This window comes from Ceratotherium simum, chromosome 22 (assembly GCF_057802395.1).
Source record: "Ceratotherium simum simum isolate JZ-2026a chromosome 22, ASM5780239v1, whole genome shotgun sequence".
NCBI lineage: Eukaryota > Metazoa > Chordata > Mammalia > Perissodactyla > Rhinocerotidae > Ceratotherium > Ceratotherium simum.
The window spans coordinates 28,856,397-28,869,539 of NC_141921.1; the positions used below are offsets into that span (position 1 = coordinate 28,856,397).

The 13,143-nt window shown below is 38.3% G+C and overlaps 1 protein-coding gene across 2 annotated transcripts in view; it reads right to left on the minus strand.

Moving 5' to 3' along the window:
• Window positions 1-5,021: 5,021 nt before the first annotated feature.
• YTHDF2 (YTH N6-methyladenosine RNA binding protein F2) overlaps window positions 5,022-13,143 on the minus strand; it is a 28,562-nt gene continuing 20,440 nt past the window's right edge. For both annotated transcript variants that reach the window (XM_087446434.1, XM_004425844.3), the window contains one exon: window positions 5,022-5,868. In XM_087446434.1, coding sequence (XP_087302560.1) covers window positions 5,796-5,868 — 73 coding nt within the window. In that variant the 3' untranslated portion in view covers window positions 5,022-5,795. The remainder of the gene's footprint in view (window positions 5,869-13,143) is intronic.

The window sequence follows — 13,143 nt, forward strand, 5'->3', positions numbered from 1 at the left end:
TCATGCTATTATGACTAAGGGGATGGGGGTGGGGGTTGAGAGGAACCGTGCAGATGGTTTGGCATTATTCTATTTTTGTAAAACAACTTAAAATTATGTGGATTATACATATTTAGGAATACACACATGCTACATATGCTGATTGTATATGTTAGAAAGCAAAAGTTTTTTAATAGGTTTAGAAGGATAGCAAACTGTTATACTAAGAAACACATTTTTTATTCTATGTGTAACTGTTTGAATTGGTTGTTTAGTTTTTTATTAGAAAAGCACTAGTTAAAATGAATTTAAATCTCTGCAAAAATCATACAATCAAGTGGCTTTAGAAGTCATTTCCTCTTCCCAATGAGGAAATATGTGCACAGAGCAATCCCTTGACTTGTCCAACATCACACAGCTTTTGTGTGTGCGTGTGAGGAAGATGAGCCCTGAGCTAACATCTGATGCCAATGCTTTTTTTTTTTTTTTTTTAACTGAGCAAGATTGGCCCTGAGCTAACATCCCTGCCCATCTTCCTCTACTTTATATGGGACGCCGCCACAGCATGACCTGACAAGCGGTGCGTCAGTGCGCGGCGGGGCTCCGGACCTGTGAACCCTGCGCCGCGGAAGCGCAGTGCGTGCACTTAACCGCTTGCGCCACGCAGCGGGCCCAACACAGCTCCCTAACGATGGAGCAGAGTACCCTGGAGTGAGAGCTGAAGCTGTGAAGGAGATGAAGAGACAAGGGGCTCACGTGGTTTCCAAGATAAAGAAAAGCTAGGAAGGAAAATCCAATAGGGAAAGAGCAATCTTCTGGGTAGATGCCTCTCTTCTCTCCTTATAGCACCCTGTGTGTATCTCCCACAACTCCAAACTGTGTTACAGTGTAATCCTTAAACTGAATTCTGAGAGAACAAGAATCTTATTTCCCTTTCCCCTAGTGCCCAACAATAGCACCAAGATGGACCCACAAAATACATGCTGAATGACTGAATAGATAGAAAAAAACACGAGTACACTCACATGCAAAACCGAACAAAGCAGCAAAATTGGGAATTTCTTCAGGGAGCTTCCCCTTCAAGGGCAATTCTTAACTTTTTCTTTTTTGAGCACGTGAACAGCGCCTATGGCCAGTAGGTGAGGCCAGAGTAATACCTTTCGAACCTTTAGCCAGCCACACGTTTGAGCATTATTTTAGAAGATAAAAGCGTAAGCCATGCTTAACACATATGACATCTTTGCCCCCCAGCAGGGTAGGGCGAAATGCCATTTTCCCGTCCCTCAGGCGACCTAGCTCACCTGTTAAGGTAAGGGGTTTGGCACGGGGGAGGGGCTTTTGCGCAGGTGCAAAAGCAGTGGCCGACACCATCTTGAATCCAGTTTCTCGCGGTAGAATTGCCACTCGGTCAGGGCAAGGGGACAGCGTACAAAAACAGAGGGTCTGCAGAGCGGCCCCGCAGGCTGCAGCGGGCTAGAGTTGGCAGGGGTCGCGGGAGCGTGGAGAGAATCAGGTTAACAGGGACAGCTCCTACGGGCCACAACGCTGCAGCCAACCACGCGGACGCCGCGCACGCGCTGTCCATCGCCGAGTCCCGCAGCCGGGCGGAGCCGGGCGGGAGGTGCCGTCCTAAGCTGCCCCGCAGGCGGAGCTACAGAGCCAGTCCCGGAAACCTGGAAGCAGAGCCCAGCAGGTTTGTGGGACCTTCTCAATCCACTTGACCTCGCTGTTGGATGGCTTATCCCACAGCCATGTCAGCTTTGCACGTGCAAACCCAGCAGATGTAGTAAGTATTACAGTTCCAAAGAAAGGCTTCTCAGGGGTAAGGAGTTTCACCAGCTGCTCAGAAACCACTAGCAATGAGTGATACAGCCATAGGAAAGTGGCATTACTTTACATTGAAAAAAAAAAAACTATTCTAAACTATCAGATCTGAACCGTAGGGACACTTTTACTCTCACATTTTCAGAACGAAGAGTCCTACATTCATGACACAGACCATATTTCAAATAAATCATTTTTCAATTAAAAATAAGTAGCAATATTCAAGTGCTATATTAGCTGTATAATAAGAAACAGAAAACTTTAGTATATGACCATTTATTTTCTCACAGGTAGAAAAAGCTCTGAACCTCTAAAATAGTTGTGGGGTGGAAACCAGTATTTCCAACATCTTGGGTCTCTATTTACAATGATAAAGGTAGAAATTATGGAAGGGTGCAAACCAGTCCACATTCACTGGGCCTCACTCTAGGTGAAGTATTATGTCAAGTGAAAGCCCTCTCCGTAACTCCAGAAGATTCATATATAGCACTACAAAAGGGGAGGAAGAAATGAAGTGTTTAGATGTTCTGATTAGGCTAAATAATTCTCCACGTACATGAGTGATAAAACCTCACTTTATAATCTGGTGCAATGTAAAGAACTGGTTAAAAAAAAAAAAAGTCAAGGGATGCTTCCTAAATACTATTCTCCAAAAAAAAGGAACCTTTGTTCCTTGGAAAAATAGGGCTGGGGGCAGGGAAAATACAAGACTAGCCAGGAACAGAAAGTAAGGAAGGGCTCCAAAAAACACTGGGGGCATGTCAAAAAGACACAGAAGCCACCTTGCAGGAGCTCCCAATGGCCAAAGCCGGGACAATGTGAGCAAAAAAATAAATGATAACACTGACCCCTGGAATAAAATATCCCTAAGTCCATACTGATATAATTGAATAAATAAAATGGGGAGAAGGGACAGCTCCTTCTTATAGTAGGATTCTAATTTTTATAAATGTAGAAGGAATAATAGTGAATTAACATTTGGCAAACATCACAGTAATACTTGCTGCACGCAATAACAATCCAAAGATGTCAAAATTAGAGAACCAAAGATTGATAGTTTTAAAGTATATCTCTCCACGAGTTACTCACTAATTACAAAGGGAAAATCAATAACTTTACAGTGGAGAAATCTGGCAGACACTATGTTAACCAAGTGATCAAAGTCAACATCACCAGTAATAAGACATATGGACATCATGTATCCTGATATAATGCACTGAGAAGGGTACATGACTTTTGTGGTATTCTAGCCAAAAAATAACCTCAATCTAATCATAAGAAATATCAGACAAATCCAATTCGGCAGTCATTATAAAATAACTGGATAGTACTCTCCAAAAGCATCGAAATCATGAAAGGTGAAGGCTGAAGAACTCACAGGCTAACGGCTAAAGACAAGTAAATGTGGGATCCTGGACTGGACGCTGAGCCAGAAAAAAAGACATTCCTTGGACAACTGGCACAATCCAAGTAAGATCTGTAGATTAGTTAATAGTACTGTATCAATATTTAGTTTTTGATAATTATACTATGGTTATGTAAAATGTTAACATCTCAGGGAAGCTGAGTGAAGGGTATATGAGAACTCACCATATTATTTTCAAAAAAGTCTAAAATTATTCCAAAATAATTTTTAAAAAATGGAACATGTTGAGGGAAGATAGCCAATCAAATATAACTAGGATTAAATTGAGTGAATGTTAAGATTTATACATTTTGTTCATACTAAAGGTTCAAAATGCTTTGAATTAACACTGATGGTATGTGGTGAGATTGTTCAGTTTCTCATCTTTAACAAAGGAGAAAAGTAAACATGGCTATCCAAAGTCTTACATTCACAAATAACAGAAAAGAACAAAGCATTGAGGGCAAATAGTCAAAAGTGAATCATTTCCACTGGCAAAGCTGTCATTAGCAAATAAGAAAACTAGTTTAGCTGCATTCTGGGGTCTTCACCAAACCAACTTTTGAACCAAACTCTTATGAGTAAACATAATTTTTTATACTACAGAAAAGGCCAGTATGTTGGGTTTTTTTTGTTTTTTTAATATACATATCCAACATCCTGACCCCCTCAACACTCACGGAGAGCTAAATGAGCAGCTCTGTTAGGGGCTCCAAATTCCCTTCAGTTTGCCCACAAAGCCATACTGGTATATGTGACATGAAAAGCAAGACTGAGAAGCATTGGCTTTAACAAAACTAACATTTCAAATCGCAAAAAAGCATCTTGAATAATTTCCAACTTGAATATCCAACTTGAATACAAGGTAGGAAAATCTAGGTAAAATTGCTTTTGAATTTGCTTTTCTCAGGGTATTTTCCCTTTTGAAGGTGAAATATTAAACAAGTCACAGAAGTTTGAGCTAAAATTGAAGACACTGAATGTTACATTTCTAATTCAGAAACTGGGCATCTTCAAACTGATGAAAATACAAAGGACTCCCCAGTTTGGGGGGAATGTATTTCAAAAAGCTTGGCAAATAGGAATATGTAGGTATACTGTACTGTGTCTCAAGCAGCAAAAAGTTCTCAAACTGGACTATAATGCTAATTACAAATCAGCATTTGCTAATTTTATCGCACCCTTGATTTAGTAGCCTGGTCTGTGTAGAATAATATGCATAAGTCATTTGAGGGCAAAACACTGTCCAACAGTATTAAAACCCATTTTCAGAACCCTTTCTTATTATATAAGTTCTCACACATTTAACTAACTCTCCAAAACTGGGACATCTTAAGGGCCAAAAATCTTTAAAGCAGAGAAGCCCCAAACCTTAGGAAATAAACAAGGGTGAATCAAGCACCATTATGGTTATATGTTTCATAAAGACCCAAGCCCACTGCAATTTCTTATTCTTGGATCTGCATCCATGTGGAATCCTATCTAAATAAGCCATATTTCAGATTAAACACTTGCTTCTACACGGTTAGCACAGTGCCTGGCACCTGATAAATACAATCAGATATTTGTTGAATGATTTAGCAGGGCTCTACCTTCTCTAGGAAGTATACAGAAATAAAGCATTATGAATTTTGGCCCACCTTGCTTTGCAGAGGTCATGGTTATCCAGCCCTGGGTACAAAAGCAAGTCTGAACTATTTCATCTCAACAAACTTTCTAAAAATAGTTGCCATCTCCTCTTAAAACTCCTTACACTCCAAATCTTTCATAAAATATAGCAGACTCAAATAATACTAATAAATGGTACTAGAAGTGATGCTCAACAGGATCTCACGTTTATTGAGAAGTGATTAATGGTAAAAAGAAAGGCAATGCCCTTTCCTCATTGGCTGAACAAGAAACTGAAAAAACATTCACTACACATTTTACAATATTTTTCTCTTCCAAAATGCATTTCTGTAAACAAGTTTTTACCACTGTTCTTAGCTTTGAAATCAAATTAATCCTGACTTAATCAGTATAATGTACAAGAACAGAACATTTCTTAGGACTCCTAGTACTTTACTTTGAGTAACAAAGGGTCAGAGAAAATGAACCACCCTTAAAGACACAACCTTGGGTAACACTGTTAAATCTCCAAGACAAAAATTCTTCATAAAAATGTTCTTCCAGTTCGGAAGGGAAAAACCAAATTCCCACTTTCTGGGGTGGAGGCCCAAAACCTTCGAAACTCAAGTGTTCTCCAAGTGCAAATGTCAAAATGGGGGGAGGAAAGGGTTTAAAAATTAGAGAAAACTGTATGCACTTACGGACTTTAAAATCCGAAAAACATAGTAAAAAGACAAAAAAACAAAGCATTATGCTCTGAAATCACAACCAAAGCCAAAATAAAAGGGACATTTTTCACCTAAGCTACCTAGAGGGATTTTTTGTTTAGTTTTTTCTTTTTCTTTTTTTTTTCATTTTCCAGTTAAGTCCTATGTCTTTTGTGAAATTCCAATACTTAAACTGCAAGTCTGCAATCGTCTCTGAAGTCAATGAAATTAAGAAAAAAGTCCTAATTCTTTTGAAGGTCATTTTTTTCCTCTTAGGATACGCAGATGCAACCGTTGCTGCAGTCTGTGCAGAACTGCCTTTTATTTCCCACGACCTTGACGTTCCTACAGAGGTAAAAAAAAAAAAAAAAAAAAAATTTGAAATAATTAGTTAAAACTTATCTGAACATTCTTGCTTAAGAATTAAAACTTCATAGAATAACTCAACAGAAATTTAATTATCTCTGCTAGACAGAATATTCCAGAAAAACTTTTACTTCTTATATTTTAAACCAAAGTAGTAACACTGAAGCATGATATGAAATTATTTTTCTTTGACTATAAAATTTCTTACGTGACTAAACAGGTGTGTTTTCCTATTATAGTTGGTTTAGGCTAATACTTGTCAGTCCCCAAAAATATGGGCCTAACGGGAGTAACTCAAACATATATCAGGGCCGGCTCCGTGGCTTAGCGGTTAAGTGCGCGCGCTCTGATGCTGGCGGCCCGGTTCGGATCCCGGGCACGCCCCAAGGCACCACTTCTCCGTCCAACCCGAGGCCGAGTCCCACGTATAGCAACTAGAAGGAGGCGAACCTATGACATACAACTATCTACTGGGGCTTTGGGGGGAAAAAAATGAATAAATAAAATCTTTAAAAAAAAAAAAAAAAAAAAAAAACATATATCAATAGTCTCAAGAAGGGAAGGACCATATATAGTACACTAAAAAAACCCTAACAGTACTAGAGTCCTCTCACAGGAGTCCGAAGGCCTTAGACATAGTCATAAACCTCAATTTACTTTTTTGTAAAGTGAGGATATGTATCTCACAGGGCTGTGGGAGAATTAATGAGGTGACATATAGAAAGCTTAGTCCATAACAAGAACATTATTCCCTTTCCCTAAGGAGAGTTTAAAATTCAGTTAGAGATGGTTTTTGAAACCTGACTGCAATACTTAAGTTTTCCCTGAAATAAATCTAAATGCTCATTTAAGAATGATTCTTCATGAGCCTTTCATAAATTTATCCTAAACAGTCTTCCATTTCACACACTATCTCATGTACTGGAATTTTTAAAAATGACTCAATCTACATGCTTTTTAAAAGCAAAAGCATCAAGTGGTTAGGAGTACACAGGCCTGAACTTACACTTCATTGATTAATCTACTTGAGTAGAGTCATTCGCTCCCATTTACCCCATGGTAACTATGGTTCTAAAGTTAAATATGATTCCTATTAAAATGAATAGCAACTACCACTCATGGGCTTCCATGTTCCAGGCACTGTACATAATAATAATTTTTATAACCACCCTGTAAGAGCTATATTATTCCTTATTTATTTTTTTTGCTGAGGAAAATTTGCCCTGAGCTAACATCAGCTGCCTGTCTTCCTCTTTTAGTATGTGAACTGCCACCACAGCATGACCACTGAGTGGTGTAGGTCCATGCCCGGAAGCTGAACCCAGGTCACCAAAGTAGAGCACGCCAAACTTAACCACTAGGCCACCAGGGCTGGCCCTATTCCTGCTTTAGTGATAAGAAAACTAAAGCTCAAAAAAGTTACTTGACCAAGGTTACCCAACTAAATAAGAATCAAGATTCGAATGTAGGGCCATATGGTTCTTTTTCTATACCACATTATTACAAATATTTATGTAAAAGTCAACAAATTTAAGTGAAGCTTTGTGATAGACTGACTACCCTACCACTAAATTACTCCATGGATATAAAAACAGCAAATTGCTTATTCAGAAAGAATAGTCGTCTTTTTGTGACGTCCCACTTCATGTATCTAGAATTCAGGGATAAACTCACCAACACACCAGACATGGGACGTTAAAATAAAGTCATTTTGAGATTTCAAATTTAATAAAATGACTCACCCATATACTCCTATCTCTGGAAATCAAATTCGATTCAAGAAAAAAAAAATTCAGTCCAGGGGCCAGCCCCGTGGCTTAGCGATTAAGTGTGTGCGCTCCGCTACTGGCAGCCCTGGTTCGTATCCCGGGCGCGCACCGACGCACTGCTTGTCCGGCCATGCTGAGGTGGCGTCCCACATACAGCAACTAGAAGGATGTGCAACTATGACATACAACTATCTCCTGGGGCTTTGGAGAGAAAAATGGAAAAAAAAAGGAAGAGGATTGGCAATAGATGTTAGCTCAGGGCTGGTCTTCCTCAGCAAAAAGAGGAGGATTGGCATGGATGTTAGCTCAGGGCTGCTCTTTCTCACAAAAAAAAAAAAAAAAAAAAATTTCAGTCCAACATAAAAGAGACCTCAAAAATTTTCAAGTTCCTGGGCTGCGGTATTGATCCCTCCCCCTTTGTTTGCTCTTTCTATATATACTCCCAAAGTTTTGATAATGAATATATTGTTTATAATAGAAAAACGCAATTTAAAAAAATCTCTGGAGTCAACCAAAGTCAGACTTTCAACAGCACCTTGCCTCTCATAGCAATTTTAAACTCATCTACCTGCTTTCGTCTTTTATAATTTGGATCGATACCATTTATTTAACCTCTCTTCCATTACTAATCAAAATATCTACCTTTGGCTTCAGGAAATCTGGACTCTGGTGTATTTCTTGATTAAATCTCATTCCTATGCTTTTATTTTTCTTTAAATCAAGAATGTCTGGCCTCAAGGTACAGTTCAAAACCTCTTCCTTCTTTGAGACTTCCTTAACCACTGCAGCTTTCAATGTCCTTCTAAATCTGCACCCACAATTGAGAATTAAATTGCATTCTGTCTTGTTTCACGTAAAATTAGTCACAACACAATCAAAAGTTCCTAGAAAGCAAAGAATAGGTCTTCAACTAACCTTACTCACAAACTACTTATGAGTTTAGCAGTGGATAACAGGTTACAATTGACTTTTAAATAAAATTCTGGTTCTCATTACAAGAAAAAAAATTGTAACTGTGTTAGGTGATGGATGTTAACTAAACTAATTGTGGTAATTATTTCTCAATATATACACATATCAAATCATTATGTTCTATAAATACATATAGTTTTGTATATCAATTATATCTCAATAAAACTGGAAAAAAATTCTGCCTATTATCTCTTATTTTAATGTAGTGTAACCCCAGGAATACAACTTATATGCCTCAAATTTACCACTAAATTAGAAAACCTACACTTTGCCAAATCCGTTTTTCCCTAAGAAACACATTTATATGTAAGTTCATTAGCATGCTTAATAACAGCATTTAAAATATTTAGTCAGAATAACTTCAAAACAGCATTGTGTAATTGCACTTACTGCATCATCTCATTTTTTAAACACAAAGTTTGTTCCTCTTTATAATGTGCTACTTATGTCCCACAAATACCTCTCTGTTCAATTTTGCCTCAAACATAATGTAAAACTATTCCTGAATCTTAACTATACAATGATACCAAGAAGGCAAGTACAAGCTGCGTCCTAATATAAACCTATATGCCAGGTTTATTTTAAATTATGCAAATTACAAACAAATGGCACTAGCTGCCTTAATCTCCTGATCAACATCAAGAAAACATCATTTTGATACAATTCAGCAAGCTAAATAAATTGCTCTATTTCCAAATACAGTTTTGATGTGTACATAAAAAATAAGCTTATATATTTAGAAATATTAAAGATAACATCCATCTTCTCAGAGATCACAAAGATACATAAGCATTCACATCATTTGTTGTTAGTGCTGTCAAGTTGATTCTGACTCCTAGCGACCCTGTGGACAGCAGAGGGGAACTCTGCCCCGTCTTTCTGCACTATCCTCTCACCTTCCAGTGCTCTATCAGACAATGCTCTGCTGCTATTCATAGGATTTTCATAGCCAAGTTTTTTGGAAGCAGGTGGCCAGGTCCTTCTTCCTAATCTGTCTAGTCTGGAAGCTCTGCTGAAACCTGTCCACCATGGGTGACCCTGTTATTTGAAATATTGGTGGCATAGCTTTCAGCATCACAACAACACACAGCTGCCACAGTATGACAACCGACAGACAGGTGGTGTGGTTCCCTGAAACGAACTTGGGCTGACGCGGTGAGAACGAATCTTAACCACTAGACCATCAACTCACATCATACTATCTTGAAAAATAAAATAAACGAATTTGGCACCAATTTAAAAAAAGGTACGCAATTTACAAGATTTCAAATACTAGATTAGATTTTTTAAACATTAGTTTCATTAAAAAAAAGACTGATTAGAAACAGGAATGAATCAGTAGGATCCTGTTTGAAGGGCCTCCCACTGCCCAAATTTGTGACAATTTGAGCATTACATAACCTTAATAAGTAAACAACTATCACAGTTAATATCTGAATTAGGCAAGAATTAGCAATGGATGCTAAAACTAAACGGTGAAAATTTCAATGAAGAACAAGATATTTATATACTATTTTCCCACTTATTAAAAGGAAATAGCTTTACAGTGGAGAACCTGATAAACACCTTAAATAAGTGATCAAAATTAACATTCCCCATAATGGCATAAACAGACATCTTATACCTCCTAATGTGATGCACTGAGAACACAAAGTCACTTAAGTAGTATTCCTGCCAGAGAAGCATAATCTGAATGTACATAACGAGGAAACAGACAAATTGAGGGATATTCTACAAAAATAAATAGCACATATACTCTTGAAATTTATATAATATTACAAACCATGTTACCTCAATAAAAATAAATAGCATACACTCTTCAGAAATGTGAATCACATAAAATAAAACAGGTGGTTGGGTGGGGTGTGGGTATATGTAACCTTTGCGATTCAGAGACGTTGAAAACTAAAAGATCCTGAACTCGAACCTGGACCACAAAAAAACTGCTATCAAGGACATTAAGGCTACTGGTAAAATATGAGTAAGATCTGTAGATTATAGTACTGTGTCGATGTTAAATTTCCTGATTTTGATAACTGCACTGTGATTATAAGTGCATGTTCTTGCTCTTAGGAACTACACAGCAAAATATTTAGATGAAAGGGTGTGATGTCTGGAACTTGCTCTGGAAGTTTTCCTGGAACTTGTTCAGGAAAAAAATCACCCACAACAAAAAGAATGATAAAGCAAACGTGGCAAAATATTACATTGGTAAATCTGGGTGAAGAGTATGTCAGACTTCTTTGTACTATTCTTGAAATTTCTCTAAGTTTGAAATTATTTCAAAATAACAAGTTAAAGTGGAAGGAAAAATGCCAGTTTATATTTAATTCTTCTGCAAAAATTAGCTGCACTAAAATATTTAACAATTCATAAAATTTTGAAATGTGTGTTTTTCCTCAGACCTACACTAAAAGTCAAACACAAGGGTATTTTAGCAAAAATGAAAATAAAGTCTGCATAGCAGCTTATTACAAGTCTTTGAGAATGAGAAAAGAGGACATAGAGAAGGTTCTAACACCAGAATCATTATTTTTAACCACTTTTGGATATTAAAACCTTTTAGGTTTTCTCCTACAGGTTTTCTTTCACTTTTTTGACTATTTCCTATTACCACTAGGAACAGCTCCACTAAAAGTTGTGACTATATTTATGATCAAAGGGCTTCACTTATACGTCAGCTGTATTTACTGACATTTCTAACCAACCAATCCTACCCTGGTAATATCCAATAAAGAAAAGGGCGGTGGGGGGGGGGGGCGCGCAGAATGATGATGGATATATGATAAAGGGAAAAGAGCAGAACACATAAAAGCAAACTTGGATCTCCAATGGGTCCAAGTCCCAGCCGGAACTGCCATAACCACAACATACATTTGTGTCTTGTTGGACACTCCAGCTTTTATACATGAAGATGCTATTAACTCATTGTAGCAGGGGAAGTGGTATGGCAAGCCGGTTTTCCCCATGGTGTTGTCATGAGATGCCTGCCTACCAATTTTTTAACCTAGTCCCCCTAGAGCCATGTGCAAGGCAGCTACAGTGACACCTGTGGTAGGAACAGGCTGGAGTGGCCACTCCAGGTTAAGCTCCTGCTATGGACTGGCTGTCCACAGATGCAAAGACATAAACATAAGATCCTCAAGCACAAACACAAGATTAACTATAAAGTCCCAGTTAACCAGAAAACAGCCCAAATGCTAAAGGGAAGGGAAGATGCATTCCCAGAGCTTGAGGATACTGTGATGGTAACAAGCAGAGAGCAGAGGAAAACAGCAGAGCCAAGATTTTTCCGAATTCACACTCCATCCCAAAATTCCCACTAGGAGATTTGAAATCAGTCCACAATCTCAAAAATAACAATGAAAAGACTAAAGAAACAATCTTAAGAAATAAAGATAAATTTAAACATATTAAGAAAGTACAGGGGTCAGCCCCATGGCGTAGCGATTAAGTGCGCGCGCTCCGCTGCTGGCGGCCCAGGTTCGGATACTGTCGGCCCAGGTTCAGATACTGGCGCACACCAACGCACAGCTTGTCAGGCCATGCTGTGGCGGCGTCCCACATAAAGTGGAGGAAAATGGGCACAGATGTTAGCTCAGGGCCAGTCTTCCTCAGCAAATACAAGGTGGATTGGCATGGATGTTAGCTCAGGGCTGATCTTCCTCAAAAGAAAGAAAGAAAGTATAAACCAGGGGAAGAAGTTTCTAACCCTCAATATCTGGACCACACTCTCCAACCACCTCAACTCAGCCCCTCTCCACTTGACATCTATGATTATAAAATACCAAACTTCATCTCTAGAGGAAATATCCTAAAAGCCACAAGGTGGCAATGTTACTTAAGTCTGCACATTTGAAATCTCTTCCTAGTAGATCTCTCTGCTTATTTACTTTTCCTCTATTTAGCTTAATATCCTTTCTCACTTCTACTATCACTCCTCTCTCTCCACTTTTAAGTAGGCCATAAAAAACAAATGAAGCATATTTACATTTATTTTTTGGGAATAATTTTATTTACTTTAAAATATGATGTTTATCCCCCAAAATTAAATTTACTTATATAGCCCTCAACTAATTTCTCCTATGTCCCCATGGGCCTTGATGGAAAAGAAGACAAATTTTAGTGCCCCTGGCTGAAAATAATGAATGTTTAGACAGGCTAACATGAAAAAATGTGATTATACTAAAATCACTTTCACTGCTTTATATGGTTTATGAAATCATCTTTATAGTCTCTGATGCTGTGAATGAAAGCTAAATGAGTCTAACAGCAGAAAGACTGAGTTATATATAATATTCTGCCTTCCATAGGTAAGAGAACAAAAATATTTTCCATCAGTTCTCCAATTTAAAGTAGGGCTGTGATATTTTATTTAAAATATTTTCTAGCGCCGGCCCCGTGGCTTAGCGGTTAAGTGCGCACGCTCCGCTACTGGTGGCCGTGGTTCGGAACCCGGGCGCGCACCGACGCACCACTTCTCCGGCCATGCTGAGGCCACGTCCCACATACG